General features: G+C 37.0%; 1 protein-coding gene and 1 long non-coding RNA gene across 2 annotated transcripts in view; one reads left to right on the top strand and one right to left on the bottom strand.

Moving 5' to 3' along the window:
* Window positions 1-16116, bottom strand: part of COCH (cochlin) — a 59843-nt gene extending 43727 nt beyond the window's left edge. Inside the window, exons 1-3 of the mRNA XM_075193155.1 lie at window positions 16048-16116; window positions 12489-12544; window positions 9105-9149 (exon numbers count right to left, since the gene is read on the bottom strand). Coding sequence (XP_075049256.1) covers window positions 9105-9149; window positions 12489-12522 — 79 coding nt within the window. The 5' untranslated portion in view covers window positions 12523-12544; window positions 16048-16116. The remainder of the gene's footprint in view (window positions 1-9104; window positions 9150-12488; window positions 12545-16047) is intronic.
* On the top strand, window positions 9742-10891 carry LOC142108232 (uncharacterized). Its single transcript, XR_012680126.1, has 3 exons — window positions 9742-9814; window positions 10558-10636; window positions 10726-10891. It is a non-coding gene; the product is annotated as an uncharacterized LOC142108232 (long non-coding RNA).
* Window positions 16117-19061: the final 2945 nt, after the last annotated feature.

Raw genomic sequence — 19061 nt, 5'->3', positions numbered from 1 at the left:
AATAGAGGCAGTTGGAAATTTGAACGGATAAGCTTGTTCACAAAAACCTCAGCTGCGAAACTCTGCAGAAGGGCTATAAATATTTAAAAGGCATTTATAAATGCTTGCTGTGGAATGAACGGAGTAATATCTGTCATTAGACACCTCCGCTGCAATAACAATAAGGGCTAGTTTTATGTTTACAATCAAACAGCCAGAAGGGGTTTAAAATAGAAACCATTTTAATGGAATGAATGGTTAAACACCAGAACTAGCAGCACCCTAAAAGATTAACATCACGTTTATAGTATACTAGCCAGCAGTATTTTGATTGTTTTTGCACTTCATATAAGAAAATCTATTTATAAGAAAAACAAATAAGGAGCAGCATACAATAATAAAAAGAGCGCTCACTTAACTATTAATAAGATTATCTGGCTATTTAATCTTCACTCTGACACTCGGTGAGTGTCAGAGCAACTTGTATGCTTCCTAGCTCCTGATTCCTCGTGGTTCTCTGTAACTCCTCTGTTCCAGTCCTGATTCCTGTGTACCAGTTCTGCTTGTGTGACCATTCTGATTCTCTTGTCTTAAGTGTACATACCCGGCTTGCTGACTCTCCTCCATTGTTATCTTGTGCTCCTGACCCAGCTTGTTTGATGTGGCTTCTGTCTCCTGTCTTGTACCTCTGCTGCCTGTCTGTGTACCGAACCTGGTAATCCCTCACACTGCCCGCTGATTCTGTACTGCGTTTGCCCGATTGTGTACAAGTCCCGGCTGTCCGACTATGTTTCCTACCTGCTCACCCTCTCTGCTAATACTACATCTTCAGGCAGACCAGAGGACCGCGACTTGCAGGCTCCCGGCAGCTTAACCCACCTTGCCTTGTGGCGGCTCTTGGTGAACACCATGGAGTTTGTTAGACTCCGCACCTCTAGTAAGCCTGTGTCAATCGAGATTAGTATCAAGATCCAGCTACTCTGTTACATTATAACGATTTGCTATAGGAATTCATGTATTTTACCCCATGTTTTCTTTGTGATAGCAAATGTAAAAATACCACAATACACCAGGGGATTATTTCTCATATCGAATATACTAATTATATCAACAAATAAGTACCCCTTGAAAATGGATGTGAATGTTTTTGCCTTTTGTAGTAAGTTAACTTTACATGAACCCACTGGAAATTTCCCCAGCAGGACATCTCCACCACAGTCACACAAATAGGTGGTTGCTGTTGTTGTTGTGTTTATTCAAAAATATGACCCCTCTTAAAAATAGACCAGTCACATCTATTCTTGAGGATAGAGAAAAGAAAAAAAAATATTGAACACCAAAATGTAGCACTGAAATATTATTTTTCAATTTACATAGGCTGTTGCAAGTCTTGTACACCTAAATTGAGAATAACACAACCAACTCCAATCCCTGATTCTCTGGAAACCCATGCAGTACAATTTCAGGTCCCAATCCTCCCAGTCCCCTCCCCAAGCTGTTTGCCTATTTCTCCAGGATTTCTCCGGTACCCCAATGATCCAGTCTGACTCTGCCAACACACAATATAGATTGCATCCTAGTAACCACCATACAATAAAGGGGGCATCATAGTAATCACCATACAATACCGAGAGCATTCTTGTGAGCAATTTACTGGAGATGAACGGTTTGGAAATGTGGGGTACTGAGTGGTAGCGAGTCATAACTTGGTTTCTCGCGCAAAATTCTGATCTGAAAAAAATGCAAAATGTAATTTCCGGTAAAATGCCGGATCTCAGGAGTTTTGGGTCGATATCTTGTATATAGCTCTTCCTCCTGTGCTCAGCTGTCATTTTAGAATTGTTAGCATGTGGGTAGGATGTTTGCGAGAATTGTGTGCACATAAAGTGGCTTGTAGAGGGTTGGACAGGGTGAAAGAGACAATCTTTATTGAAATAGCTGTGATTTTACTGCACAAATCTGAACAATTCATTTACAGGTCAGTCTGCTGGAATTGTGTGCTGATAAACTGAATGTGAGGGAGTGAAAAGTATATAATCAGTGGCTACTGGTAGTAATAGTATATTAGTAAATTAATTAGGAGCAGATTAAAAATATTCTTTCTTGAATTTAAAATCAAAGTGTTTTAATCTAAAGGCAGTTGTGCAAACTCTGACACCTGAACTATTTAGTGTACAAAACAGGGTGCTGTTTGGCTTTGAGCACCTCATCCCAAATAAAAAACATTTATCTCTTACTGTTAAAAAACAAGAGTTAGACTGTGTTGGCAATTGTGTAAGAAGCAGTATCACTGACATCTGTACTACTAAACTGCCAAAAAACAGGGTGATCTTTGACCCTGAGCAACATGCCCCCCAAACCCCCCCCCCCTTCCCAAAGAATATATATTTTAAGAACCAATTGTATAAATTTGAATGATATTGTGGAGCAGTGTCAGGTAACGGTTCCTCCTTTCCCTATTTCATTGGGTTTCATTGGGTGTCCACCTGGTCAGGTGACAGTTACAAGCAGCTCCAACTTCAAGTAGCTTTACTCCTCTTGTGTCATTCATCATTCTACAGATTAGGAGCATCCAGTGCTAGTACTTGCAGTAGTAGTACTTTTTCCAATCTCTACTAGTAGAAAAAGGTCATGTGGGAACAATGTGTAAAAAAGCATGCTCCACATCCAAACACTGTTTGTCAATCTCAAAGAAAACATCAGCTTTAAATGTGAGGATTAAGTTACTGATATAACATCACCTGAACCACCTTCTTGTTCTGAGTGTAGGTCCCTCACCTCCAAAACAGGCATATCAGTGCATGAAAAGAACACTGAAGAACAAATTGTCTGCTCACAGATTCCTGAGCAGAGTCTAAGGGTGTCCATGACAGTAGCCTCCTTTCAAAAAATCTCAATTACTCAGAAATGTGAGGATGAGTAGTAATGATGATGATTTAGACGTAGAATTTGAGGATGGTACTTTGGTACTTGCAGATGTGCAACAGGATGAGGGGGATAATTGTGTATATGAAAATGATGAATGTGTTGCACTTGAACAAGATAATGAGGAGGATGATGATGATTGTGTCCAAGTAAAGCAGTCACCAGTGGTACCATCTCATGCCCATGATAAACGCACTGTCATTTTAGGGCATAAGACCAAAAGAACCGCCTTTTGCATGTGGAAATGTTTTTATCTCAACCCAGACAACATTTGTCAAGATATCTGTAGCCTTCGTGACACCACAATAAGAAGAGGTAGGAACGTTGACCATCTAGGCACTTCCTCCCTGTTACGTAATTTGCACCAAGCTTAATAAAGTAGTTTATCAAAAGGTGGAAAATCATATATTGTAACAAGCAGTTCAACACCAGCTAACAGCAGAATGGATAGACACCTCATGTAATCTTCACTTTCAACATCAATCTCCTCATTATTAGTATGTAGTCCAGCATCCAATTTTCTAATGCAAACTGACACCTCTAATGCAATCCATGATTCCCAAGAGGCATCCTTGCATGCTACGGGGTTGGAACTTCCATACAGGAGGGGACCAAGAAGAGTAAGCATAGTTTTAGACAACGTTTGCAAAACTAACCAAGTATAACAGCCAACATCCTGTTGCACAGTGGATCACTAAAGCCATGACAGCCAAATTAGCATTGGATGTGCGTCCAATTTCCATAATCAATAGATCATGTTTTAGCAGATTAGTTGAGGTCATATGGCCACTCTACCAAATTCCATCTTAATTCCATTTCTCCCAAAAAAGAAAGTCATTCAGTCCCTACAAAATGCCATTGTACCGACTATCCACTCAACTGTGGATATGTAGACAAGTGGCACTGATCAAACAAAAGACTATTGACTGTTGCACCCCACTGGGTAGGTGCATCACCAGGAGCAGGAGCAGTGTCTGTTGCATCATCATCTTCCTCATCCATTCAGCGTATTATTTCTAGCACACAATGCCAGGTCATTCACAGACAAGATACTTTTGTATCGCTGACTTTACTAAGAAACATACCGGTGTCAATCTGTTGGAAAAACTCAGAAATGTCATAGAAAAATGTCTCACGCTGCTAACACTCTCCTCAGCTAAATATGGAGGTATCAAGTGACATAGTTAGTAGGTTGTATAGAGGGGTCAGTGATGTAGTGCTAGAAGGTAGTGCTGGGTATGAAGGGGTCAGTGATGTAATGCTTGAAGGTAGTGTTGGGTATGGAGGGGTCAGAAATGTAGTGTAGGGAGCTCAGTTCTTTGTATTTCGAAGTCAGTGATATAGTGCAGGGAGGTAGTGCTGGGTATGGAGAGGTCAGTAATGTAATGAAGGGAGGTAGTGCTGAGTATGAAGACGTCAATAATGTAATGCAGGGAGATAAAGCTGAGTATGGAACGATCAGTATAATGTAATGCAGGGAGGTAGTTGTGGGTATGTAGGGTTCAGTGAAATAGTGATGGGTATAAAGGGTTAGTGATATAGTGCAGTGATGGAGTGCTGGATATAGGGGCTCTGCTCACAGAAATGGGGCACAGGCAGTGGCATCTCTGTAACTGTAGCTGCAGATATATAACATGTATAGTCGATCATGTATTGGGGTGGCAACATGTGCCACTATTACCATAGCTCCCAATGTTGATCTCCGGCAGTGGGATGAGGTGTGGTGCACATGGTACCCGTTCACCGCTGCTCTGCCATGTCAACTTTCTCACTGATCAGAACAAAGCTGTTCTGATTGGGATGGCGTGACACAGTCCTCAAATCTGGACTGTCCTGCCTAAATTGGGAAGGTTGGGAAGTATGCTATCACCTATAAAGGAGGACACGGCAGCCAGACTGACACTGCTCACAGTCAGAAGGTGTCTGAGTGTGCAGTTCTGCCCCTGTGATATCTTGCAGCTCGTCCAGGGGAGGGGGCAGATAAAGAAGTGGGGATGCTGGAGCCCATTCTTCAACAATGAGGCTGAAGTTGCAGGATGGAGGCTAATGGTACCTGGCATAGCTCCTGGTAGTGACAGCAGCCTGCCTGTAATATCTTATTATAGGATGACAGACTGAGAGGAGAACTAATCTATTGTGCAGATGAATGGGAGGCAGTCCAGTTAACTTTAAGCTAGGGCTGGTCCTGATGAGTGCGGGCTGCACAACCCCTGCCTCCCACACAGGTTAAAAAAAAAATAAAAAAATATATATATATTTCTTTAAAATTGGACAAAAGAAGAGAAATACAGAAGGAGTCTAATGGAGCCACTGGCATACCTGGAAAATTCCCGCAAAGGTCTACGGCCATCGGCTTCTGCCTGGGTGTACACTTACAACAGGTTGAGAAACCTTAGTCTAGTGCAAATTGGACAGTATTATCAAATATCTGATTGGTTGCTATAGCTTTCCTGCCAATTTGAACCTTTCAGCAGTATTCCTAATTAACCCACTATATGTTTTGTAACATAGTTGAGTAATTCTTGCAATGGAAAAATTGAAAATAGTCTAAATCTGGTTTTGAAATATGAAACCTAGATGTCTGTTAAGTCACAATTTTCTGTTGCTTCACATTTCAAAGCCGCTCTAGCCCTAAGACATCTGCATGCTATGAAACACATAATAAAGTAAAATGTGCCAATAAATATTCCTCTGCATCTAAACTGCGGCTGATATGTGTCTGATTACAGCTTTTACTTTTCACGCAATATTCATATTCATCCCCATTATGTTGTCAGAAGTAGGAAATGTTAGTAATGTTGACATTAGCCAGGCACCGATAGATACTTGGTGTAATTTATTAAACTTTCATACTATTTGAACTGCAGCTGAGATTAGCATTAAAGTCAGCTAGCAGCTGGATTGGGTCATATTCTTCCATGTTTAACTAAAATCACAGAACAATTCACAAACAAATCACAGGTGATCAATTGTCCCTACTAGTGTTTTTAAAGAACGCTAATTTTAGTAGAAAAATGGGTGTGGTCAATTTAATAAAAAAAAATAACAAAGGTTTTCAAGAATTACACCAAAATTAGGAAAGTTAAACTAGCGTTATTGAATAAACCTAATCAGTGTCTTATATTAATGCTTACCATTTATCAATTGCATATACAAATAATGGGTATTTCTTTTTCACTAATATTAAATTTACCTCATATTAATTTTGTATACATATATATATATATATACACACATATGTATACACACATTATATATATATATATATATATACACACATATGTATACACACATTATACACATATATATATATATACACACACATATGTATACACACATTATATATATATATATACACACACATATGTATACACACATTATATATATATATATATATATATACACACACATATGTATACACACATTATATATATATATATATAAATGTACATATATATATATACACACACATATGTATACACACATTATATATATATATATACACACACATATGTATACACACATTATATATATATATATACACACACATATGTATACACACATTATTATATATATACACACATAATGTGTGTATACATATGTGTGTGTATATATATATATATAATGTGTGTATACATATGTGTGTGTATATATATATATACACACACATATGTATACACACATTATATATATATATATATATATACACACACATATGTATACACACATTATATATATATAAATATACACACACATATGTATACACACATTATATATATATATATATACACACACATATGTATACACACATTATATATATATATATATACACACACATATGTATACACACATTATATATATATATATATATATACACACATATGTATACACACATTATATATATATATATATATATACACACATATGTATACACACATTATATATATATATATATACACACATATGTATACACACATATATATATATACACACACATATGTATACACACATTATATATATATATATACACACATATGTATACACACATTATATATATATATATATACACACATATGTATACACACATATATATATATATACACACATATGTATACACACATATATATATATATATACACACATATGTATACACACATATATATATATATACACACATATGTATACACACATATATATATATATACACACATATGTATACACACATTATATATATATATATATATACATACACACACATATGTATACACACATTATATATATATATATATATACACACATATGTATACACACATTATACATATATATATTTAATTTCTCCAACATTTTCCCAGGCAAAATTGGTTCTGAATAAGCCCCACAAACAATCCATATAAGACACTCCTGTTTCACACTACACACACCCTAATCCACGCACCCATGCTAATTTGTCAATTAATTATCACCTACTTTACCACCCTTTTGGGCAGCTAATTGGAACAGTTGAGAGGGGCCACAAATCAGGACAATTGAGAGAGTTGTGCAATCTGGAAATTGGTGAAGTTTAGTAGGTTGTGAAAAACCAAGCTGTTAACTTCACCCCACTGTGGATTAACTTATTTTTCTCACAAGAGCTTATGTTCCCCCAGACCCACAGATGCAAGATGAAGAGGGTACCGAGCATGTTCAAGAAAACCCACTGACACCCTTGGATAAGACTGATCCTGCCAAGATCAAGTCAAGTGCAACCTGCTCCTTTCGTTGTGCTAAGCGTTGGCCGTCTGGTTGCTGGGCTATGCATCCACAAGAGCAGCCAGACTCTGTAGGTAGTGCCCCTCAGAGAGCAATAATCTGGAGACTAGCAGCATAGGAGATCAATTCAGGAACAATGCTCTAGTTAATCTCATGTCCAGTGATTAAGCACTTCTCTGGGATCCATTGTGAAACCTAGTGTGATGCCATGAAGAAGCGGAACCATAGACCGGATAAAAAATTGTGTCTGGAGTAGAGAGATTTGGTGACCATGAAGCTGGATATCAGAACTAGTGAGGGATTGTGGCCTCCAATGGACTGACTGAAGACTCAAAGGCTAATGCAAGGGATTGCGAGGACTAACAATATTCTTTATTTGTTCTGAATAACTGCAGGTTTTGTGGCTCTGCGCCCCAGACAAAAGTGGGAACACAGTGAAGGAGGACCCACTGCTTTGCCATTAGTAACACGAAAGGCGCCTTACTACCACGGATGAAGCCTGAAGCAGATAGATAGCTACTAGGAGATCTGTATTGTACTATACTTATATGCCTATGTGTTAGGTTACACATGCTGTAGTGTTATTAATTTCACTCTTGCTTAAAAGTGCTATAGCTCTGCTGGTGTTTTTGGTATTAATAAATATAATGATACTTTTTCTGGATATTTGCCTGGGTGTCAGAATATGTTTCCACGTTCATGGTACTGGAGACAAGAAGATAGGTCGGTAAGCTCTTAGTTGGTGTAGAAGTCTTTTCCAGTTAACCCTGGGTACCCTCTCCACAGGTAAATAGACTATGGGTGCCCCAGTATCGCAAGATGGATAGGCTGATTTACGTTGCAATAACCCTGCCACCTTCATTCTATCAGTGGTAGTGGGGCAGAGCACAAATAAACCATTCCTTTAAAATAAAATTCCTCCAACTGTATATCAACAAATATCTCTATTATATGAATATTTTATAAATATATAATAAAATGTATATGTTTAGTACTTTAAGCTATCTTTTTATAATTTAGGTAACCCATACCCATGTCACTTGTAATTTGTATAATAACCTTAACAGCTACTTTTTATATAGATATTAATTTCTTTCATTAGATTTAGACATTTGCAAAAAATATTATATTTTTCATATTCATATTATTCAAATAAAAACACTAGCACCAATATAAGATATTGATAAATTAATCAAAGCTGCATTTTTAGAAAAAGATGTATTTTTCTTTATGATGTATTTACAAATGAACATGTCTTATATTGCCAATATAATGACATATAGACAGTTTTGAACACTTTTAAAGAAACATACTAATCTCAGGTTCTCACTTTTATCTTTCTGTCAGCCAGTTGGCGCTCTAAATGGACTTGGTGGACATGCAATGCAATCTTTCAGAATGTCCCACACTAGTTTCTCATATAGAACTAGGCACATACTTAACACACTCACATTCTCCGGTGTTGGGATCTGCTGCTGTTGACTGCACCATAATGCCTGGAAATAGAAACACGTCTTGAGATTTTGTTCAATGAAATAAAATGCACTCTGATGATCATTTAACCTTAATGCTATCATGCGCAGTCTAAGGGAGTTTGCAAAAAACTGTATGTGTTCATTTATATGCTGCTGTACATCAAGCTTAATTTTTATACATGGTATTTAAGTGTCTATTTAATATTTCATCCAAAACTTGTACATTAACAGGCAGAAGTTTTTTTTCTCAATACTATAATACAAGACTAGAGTGCCACTAGTTAAAAAAATCTTTAAACATTTTTTTATCCCAAAGACTTCTGAGAATAGTTGGGATCAAGATGGCATCCACATTTCTCCCAACACACCTTTTGATACAAACAACAGATAGTATACACAACAATATTTATATATTTTGGTAGAGTGGCCAAAAACTCCATCAGGACAAAGATATTTTCTGATCAAGTTGGGATCAAGATGGCATCCACATTTCTCCCAACACACCTTTTGATACAAACAACAGATAGTATACACAACAATATTTATATATTTTGGTAGAGTGGCCAAAAATATAAAGTGTGACATCACCAGGTCATGTGGCTGCAGCAGTCACATGGTACACAGTGCAGGAGCTACTGGAAATCCTCCTGTTAATGTGCAGCTAGAAGTCACTGGTGGAGAAAAAGGTAAGAAGAAGGGGTAAGGTGATGGGGAGGGGGCATGTGTGTGTAAAGCATGTGGGCAGAAGGTGCATATCTGTGTAAAGAATGTGGGCGGAGGGGGGCATGTTTGTGTAAAGCTTCTAAATAGAGCGGGCATGTGTGTGTAAAGCATGTGGGCGGAGGGGGCATGTCTGTGTAAAGCATTTGGGCGGAGGGGACATATGTAAGTAAAGCATGTGGGCAGAGGACAGCATATGTGTGTAAAGCATGTGGGCGGAGGGGGGCATGTCTGTGTAAAGCATGTGAGCAGAGAGGGCATGTCTGTGCATGTCTGTGCATTTCAGGTGGGCATTTCTGCTTACCTGATATTCAATCCGTGCTACTCAATCTGATCTTGGACTCAGTGGTTACGGTAAAAACTAAGAATGTTAAATGATCCTGCCGTGGCCACAGTAGGATCACAAACAATTTCAGCCACGCCGGAGTAGCTGCGGGCTTTCTTGTACATATCCAGGGAGGAGGGATCCCTGAGACCCTAAAAGCACATTTTTATTGGAACACTCCTACACGGCCAGTGGGCACTAAATAGCAAATATTCCATTCATTCTATGTGCATAGAGCAGATATATGTTCTATTATATATGTCCCATAATTTCTGTAGCAGATGCTTACATTTAACATTCTTAGTTTTTACCGTAACCACTGAGCCCAAGATCAGATTGAGTATCAGGTGCACTTACTGATTAGATTCTAAATTCCATCCACAGAGTGCGTTCAAGCTTTTGACCCAGAGAGAGGCAAAATGGCATTTCAGCTTAGTGGGAGGACGGATTTCCACTAGTGCAGGTAATCTTACTATATAATATCCTTAGAGTGTGGATTAACTGTATATCTATTCGAGATTCCCTCATTATATTTTTTGTTTATTTGTCTAGATCATCTCTTTGCGGAGGAAGTCCATGCAGACAATTTGGTTCTTTGTACCTGCAAGATAACTACAATACCCTTATTTTATTGATGCAGGTTTACTATGTTAGTCCCATGCATGTTGGGATGTATGTTTTATCAGATGAAGAATAAATCAGTTTGGTCTTTTTACAATATTATATGTTTGAGCATTATTTCATATTTTCTTTTTTAAGTTAGTGTGGATATAGAGAATTAAGGGTTGCTCTAGTTTCTGAAGTTGCAGGCACGTTTTAGTTCTGGGTAGTGCACTTCTATCCATTTGTAACTATTTAAAACATTCACTAGGCTATGCCAGCCTGGTGGGGTGAGTGTGGGGTAATAAGTTAAAAAAAAATTTAAATCATCATTTTGTCCTTGTGTGCTATAAGTCTCAGCATTGCCCAGGCCGCCATTAAGTCGGCGGGCATGCTTGTGATTGTGCTACTTTTGCCAGCATACCCGTGGAGGTTAAGAGATGCTGGTGCTTGAGGAACCACAAGTACAAGCATGACCTGGCATCCAGAGCCTGCTAGGACATGTAGTACATCAGCACACAAACACATAAAAAAAACCTATCTGTAATAAATAAAATCACACCCACACAACCCTAATTGTTGCCTTCTCAATTCAGCAGGTAGGTTCAGTAGGGTGGTGCTACATGCAGACTCAGAAGTACTCTTCTGTATCCGCATGTGCAGTAAGGAATAGTGCATTTTGTGCTTCTGTTGTGGACTTATGTCCAACTCTATATGAGTCCCTGAGTGCACTATATGTAGATCTATCACATTTTTGACACCTATGTAAATGTTATAAAAGCACCTCATATTTAAATGAATAATGGAAAAATAATTATTCTGAGATTAAGTTTTTGGAGATAAAAAAGTCACTTGGAAAACGTAGACACGTGAGCCCTAACTTGATCTTGTTATTGGTGCAGCTGTTATAGCATGGAACTAAATCCCCCATTGATGGCTAGGTTTTCTGTGATCCTGGCATGTTAGCACCTCTGTACTTGGGTGCATTTGTCATTAATGTGCAGCAACTGTTCATACGTTGCTCTTCCCTCAGTGAGAGCTGCCGTTACTCTGATACTGTTCAGATATTACTGTTCAAGTCTGCCATCTATTGAAGTATCCTGGCTGTGCACTTGCAGAACGCACATACTTGGTCAGGAGCCTGCATATTAATAAACTCATATTAATACTGAATACTAACAGAGTGACCCGATCGTAATTTGATTGTACAAATGTTTCATAATGCAATGTTGATTATAGGGATGCACAAAATTCATATTTTGGATTTGGATAAATAGAAAATATTTAGAATTTTCTCTAAATACCAAACCAAAGGCAAACCATAATTTGCATATTTAAATTAATTAGGAGGTGCCTATATTGTGATAATTGCTTATGGAAGCAAAAACACACTAAAATCATTACAAACTCATAATTCCTAAATATTAAAGGGAAAAAACACTCAAAATCTTTCAAAATCAAATCTCAGATTAGGTACTATTAACATTTTTGATGTGTATGTGTGTTCTATATGAAACAATGCCATGTTTATGTTCCTTTTTACGTATTACAGAATTGTTAGTTAGTAAACTGATACTTTTTCCTTAAAGTTTGGGAGAAATACGTGTGCTAATTAGATCCCTGCCTATTTCTCAAATCAGTGGCATAAAAAATAAAGATGATTTTTTTTTGTTCCTTTGTAACAAAAAAATATATTGTATTGTAATTTAACCTACCTAAAATCACCAATGCAGGGGAAATGAAATGCATTCTGTTAGACAGTGCGGGAAATCTGTAGGGAAAAAAAGGACGGAATTAATTTAGTTTACATAAAAAAGGGACATAATACAAAATTAAATGAAATAAAATGAAGTTGAAGTAAACAAATAGAATGTATTTATTTATTTTCAATATTAATGGACAAATAAATGACAAAACAAGTAACTCTTCACTACAATTCTACTGTATAAATGAAATGGATCATAATCTTGCACATTAACCATTAGAAACAAGTTATACTCCTATTTCTAAGAGCTGGTTTGATGGGGCATTAATGCAGCAAAGTTACTCATTTTAATTTATTTATATCTACATGTATAAGTAATGAAGCCTGAGTTTTTGCTTTAAGGGTCAACATGTGATGATTAGTTTATTTATTCAATGTGATCATTTTCAGATCCAATAAATCGATCAGTGGTTCTTTTAGTTTTTAGAGCTGTGATTACTATGATAACTCTCCCACAAACAGTGTTGACTTGGTGACGTTTTTGGAATTTGATCATTTGTTAATACTAGAAACATATTAATATTCAGGGGTATGTGCAGAATTTTGATAGGGGGAATAAAACTCTCAAAAAATGACACTGCTCTGCACAGAGGACAGCAGTGCTAGAAAGGTAATTTAACAGTTTTTCTTCATGTTTTCATAAAGAAAAGCTGGTCTCAGAAGGGTACAAGTGCCCAAAATATGGAATATACTGAGCGCGGGCTTGTTTCTCTCTGGTTTTGTTTCAAAATATTGGCCTATTGTCATAGCAGCTGTCCATCAACCCTATATAAGGCACATTTGGGTGTGGCTCACAAGCCAGCCCTTGCTAGATGTAAACCCCTATACCTGGGAGGTGAGTGCATTTTTAACTGCATTTTAATGGTGTTTAAAGCATATAGGTCAGTGTAGGACCTGTATATAATGAGGTGCCCTTGACGCTGGGATGCAGGCTTAAATGTTTTGATCAAAATATGAACTAATACCTCACATTTTAAGTTTGCTAGATGAACACAGACATGCAGTGTTAAGGATAAGCGCTGACAACTGTCTTTTTGCCCAAAATTTGCTTACCTGTAGAATTGATACGCGAGCTTTGAAAATGCCCTTACAATTTTCTTACACATTGCATGTACAGCACCATTATATGTTATTTTAGTAATGCATTTGATTAAGGTAATGATTAAATTATTCTCTCTTCCTTACAGCTAGTTTATATTGCTAGTTTTGCACATCCCTTTATATGAACAGTTACACAACATAATACCCCTAGACTCAAGAAACTGGAATAACACTGCCTCTGAATTATCGCCTTTGAAATTATCGTCATCGTGACCATTCCATTGTCTGCAAAGCATATGCAATATATTGCATTTCAGCTTTACCCTTATACAGGAGATGTGTAAATACCCAGGTAAACACTTATAGTTTTGCTTATTGCCCAAGCTTACTATATACAAGTAACTTTTTATACACCTGTACATGACACACGTACTAAAATTCCACATAAGGAATTGTTTTAAGGATGTGACTGTTAGTTATACATTCAGCAGCATGCATGTGCATATACATAGTAATGACCTATATGTGCCCAGAAACAGAGCAACATTTAGTTGCAAAATGATGTGTTACTGCTCTTGCTATAAGGCTATTCCCAACAATATCATACTCCCTGTATATAATGTTTAGTATGTGCCGTACAATTCCTGACACGCTATACTGCTCCATCAGTACACAGCATCTAAGAGTTTGCAGCTCTACAGCATGTATGGATATTATACTATATATCCATTAAAAAATCAAACTTCTTGTTTCCTATATGTTCCCGCTTATATCAGACATCTGTAATGATGGGGCACAGTCATTATTACTAATCATCCTGTGTAGTAATATTGTTATGGCTCCATTATGATCCTGTGATCAGCATTATTATATATCTCTACCAATAGCACACAACTCATATCACATTATTTAAACCCACTAATAATATACATGTTGCATTATTCATTACCCTTAGTAACATACAATTAATATTATCCAACATGTGCCCTGTTCTAATAATATCACATACCTAATACTGCTCTATATATAGACAAAACTAAAACACACTGCATTATTGTATATTGGCACAATAATGGTACACACCTAATAATACTCAACATGAACCTTGTAATACCCCACCTCCTGCATTGCTGTATATTCCTTATAATGCCACAGCCCAAATATTGCCCTATAAGTTGATAATATTACCATATACACTACATTACAATATATTCCTAATAATCCCACAACCCTAATATTGCTCCATATGTACAAGATATGACCACACACACTGTATTACTGTATATATCTCATAATGTTACAACCCTAATATTGCCCTATATGCACACAATATTACCATACATACTACATTACTGTATGTTCCCAATAATGCTACATCGCTAATATTGCTCTTTATGTATTTAATATTACCACACAAACTGGATTACTGTTTATTTCTAATAATATCCTATAGCTGATATTCCAGTATAGTCTGCAATATTAACACACACTAATTTTCTGTATGTTCTTATAGATGGTACACAAATAATATTACATAACATTTGCCTTGTAATAATCTATCCACTGCATTGTTGTATTTGCCTAATAATGTCAGAGCCTAATATTACCTTACCTATTTTCAGCAATACCACAATGCATCATTGCATATTCCTAATAATGCCACACATCCAATATTACCCTACATGAGTCGTTCATTACATACATGTCGCAAAACGATGTATTCCTAATAATGACACACACACACCTGTATGTGCTCTGTAATACGTACTACTCAAAGCAGATATTCTGTGTGTGGTATTTTTTATTAATATATATACTCCAGTGCCATCCTGCCCAACAGTTAAATTCGCTAACAGATTAGTGTTAAAAGTTGCTTTTGTATATAAACACTTGCCTGAGCAGACTTTTCCATACAAATTTACACAGAAAACAGCTTATTATACCCTGCTTCAAACAGCGAAAATTACACACGTTTATACAATACTCTGTGTGAATGCTATTTTATTGTAATTAGGAGACTGTCAGACACTTTCTAAAGTCATTGAAGAAATATATTCATAAGCACATATACATCAGACCAAAATGAGGGACAATTTCATAATAAAAGCAAGACTGGGGGATTTATGTCCATTGAAGGATAGTTGGAAGGCTTTGTGCTCAGTAATATTACAATATATTTCTGATAAAGTTAAGCTTCAAATATTACATGACCACAATGATAACATATATCCATATAATCCTATACTGACTAGCGTAATAAATAACATCAATATATAATATAAATATCGAATACCACAACATAATCATTATTCAGTATTAAATTAAAACAAGTCAGTTATGTTGTCCTGAATGTACCCATAAAACTACAAATTTGAATCTGTCTTACATGTGCCTCGTACCATACACCTCTTGCGTGACTATTTTGGGTACCTGTACATACAAAGGATAGTTTCAGTTCTTGCACTCACCTGTGTTACTGCAGTTATTATTTGCTATACAGGGTATATAAGATCTGCTGTGCTCTGGACTGTCTCGTCTCTTATGTGTATTATGTGCTCTGTAAGTGAGCTACTTATATGAACATCAGAACTACAGTGAGGAGGGAAAGGAAGGAGGAGGCTCTGTGACAGGATGGGGGTGAGGAAGGTGCAGTGCATCCCCCAAACCATTTATAAAACTTCAACCCAAAGTATGTTCTGAGCGTAACAGTGACCAGTGTAGTGTATGCAGTAGTGTATTTAAATTTATAGTACATTGCACTGTAGGTCTAAATTCAACACTCTAATGTTTGAATATTGTTTCCATATTCTTACAAGACAAAATAAAAATGTATGTGAGAAGAGTGATACAGGACTAATCACCATGAAATAATGAGTCTATGGAATGTTACAGGAGCCTGATTGCCAAGAATTGGATATTCAATTTTTTTTTGACATTGCTACACAATGTCACAATCTGATTTTACAATATATGTTTATGCTGTTAGGTAAGTTTATGAAAAGCACATTTGTTTGTTGTATATCCTACATTTGTTTATAACGGGTTGGTGAGTTGAAAACACATATAAGTTAAAGGAATTGTGAGGCCTCAGTTACAGTTAGGAGTAAATTAAGCTAGAGGTACAATCAGCGCCGGTGCTAGGGTCCTTGGCGCCCTAGGCACAGTGTGAAAATCGCCGCCCCCCCGTGTAAAAATTGCCGCTGCACTCCCCTCCCCACCCCTCCCCATGTCTTTCTTTAACTTACCTGCATGAAGCTGCTCCTCTCTGCTGTCTTCTCCCCTCCACTCACAGACACTGTCGGCCGTGATGATGACATCATCATCACGGCCTGTCACTGTCAGTGAGCGGAGGGGAGAAGACAGAGCAGAGAGGAGCAGCTTCATGCAGGTAAGATTCAATAGCCCCTTCCCTCCTCTCCTCCCCGTGGATTTCCGTTTTTTTTTAATTTCGAGGCGCCCTGCAGGTCCCGGCGCCCTAGGCAATTGCCTAACCTTGCCTAATGGGAGCGCCGGGCCTGGGTACAATGCTGCACCTTGGAAAAGCCATTTAGTGCTGCAGGGGTGAGAAGTATGATCATATTTAAAATGTGCAAACAGATTTCGAGGTGGGAGAGGGGGGATCGCACTGACTCAACTTTAAATCACAGAGTTTAAAATAAAGCTGCCCAGTATTTGTCATGCAAAAAACAGTCCGTATTTTCCCTGAATACAAATTAAAATTACATTTGCTCCACTTGCATTGCAACAACATTCATCCAGGTGCAAATTTATACTCTTTAGCTGGATTTTCTCCGAACTCTAAGTGGAGCCCATGGTGTAATCTTGTTTATATTGCTTGAAGCTAGAGACAAAATTGTGCTAATATAAAGAGAATTGCATTAACATTTAATTATTTTTTGATATAAGTGGTTTGTAATGTAAATACATGTATTGCATACATAAGTATGTTGGATGTCCATATTTGGGTTCAGTTGTAGATTATGAATATGTAGTTGATGGAATGGTCTTCTTAAGACAAGAATACACAGACATCACAGAATATCACAGTGACATATCTCAACATACACCTTGTTTCCCATGTGAAGTATAACAGAATCCCAGAAAGACATCACATGGAATTACTTTTAAAAATATAAATTCACCATTTCAGGTAGCATTAATTCTTGTCATAGGGACAAAGTGGGACATTCAAGCAAATTGACCACACAAACAAACCCTTGGGTTGAATCTTGTATACAACTCTATGGGGTCTATTTTCAATATATTTAATTTTCTAGTGCAATGACCTTTATATTTTGAGGTATTTACTGTACCTTGGCCATTAATAAAGCAGAGAGCTGTAAAACTGCAAAACACAAATGAAACGAGAACTGGCTGTATATCAATGTTTTATAAAATTATGGGCTGGAGCATGAATGGTCCAACAAGGTAATGCAATGGTAGGGACCCATAAAATATTGTGCCTGCACCCACTTCAAAGTGGTGCTGGGCCACTGAAGGGGCGTGCCCAGTCATCAGAAGGTTGTTGTCAGCCACCAAAGTGGCGAGAGGTGCTAATAGAGGGGATGTGGACAGCCCATGAAAAACATTTTTTTTAAAACATTTTTTATACTTGTTAATTATTTGCTCTCCACTGTAGCTCCTTACTGCTGCATTGCTTCTTCCACTTGAATGCATTTTCCAAGTCCCTCAGATTTCAAATCAAGTGGAAGCAGCAGTGTAGTGAACTACAGTGGTATGCATATAGTTAAAAAGTGCCAAGAGAAAAACATACATATTATTAATTTTAATAAGTTTTATATTAATATTAATGAGTGTTAATTAATTTTAAGCTTTTTATTATCAATATTTTAAATATTTTGCACCTGAATGCTATTTTTTAATACTAACAAATAAAAACAATAATACATTTATAATAATTGTAATATATAAAAATACTGTACAAGCACTTACCTATAGTTCAAACTTAACCCCGCTCTTTATTGTCTCTCTTCTGATGTCTACAGTGCTACTATGAAAGTGGTGCAGGGATGCCAGCGTAATGTATGGTAAGGGACTATGGTGACAGGGGAGGTGCAGCAGCAGGGGATGTCACCCAGCAGGAAGGGGAGATTGGCAGATGGGGTGTTTGGAAGCAGGAAGCTTTCATGGGCAATCAAGATAAAGTTATGGGTGGTAGCTCGAGAGAGCATTATTCACCATGCATCAGGTAATTAAAACTTCCAGTGCAAATAGCAATTTAAAATTATAACTTAGTGCTAAACATTTTCCATATTGTGTAAAAATTTACACACTTCTACACCAATGAAGTTGTGGTAAACCAGAGTAAAATCTGTGTTATTTTTTGAAGAATATGGGAGATATTTACAAACAGCTACTTTCTGCCACCTTCACTCTTGGAGAATGCATCACTATGACATAGTCAACAGTTGAAAAAGTAAAACTGTAAAATGAAGACATTTTTGTCCATTAGAATATATAC

This window comes from Mixophyes fleayi, chromosome 12, assembly GCF_038048845.1.
Source record: "Mixophyes fleayi isolate aMixFle1 chromosome 12, aMixFle1.hap1, whole genome shotgun sequence".
In the NCBI taxonomy this organism is placed as follows: Eukaryota; Metazoa; Chordata; class Amphibia; order Anura; family Limnodynastidae; genus Mixophyes; species Mixophyes fleayi.
Note: the sequence above shows the minus strand (reverse complement) of the source record. Positions and strands in the feature narration are given on the sequence as shown.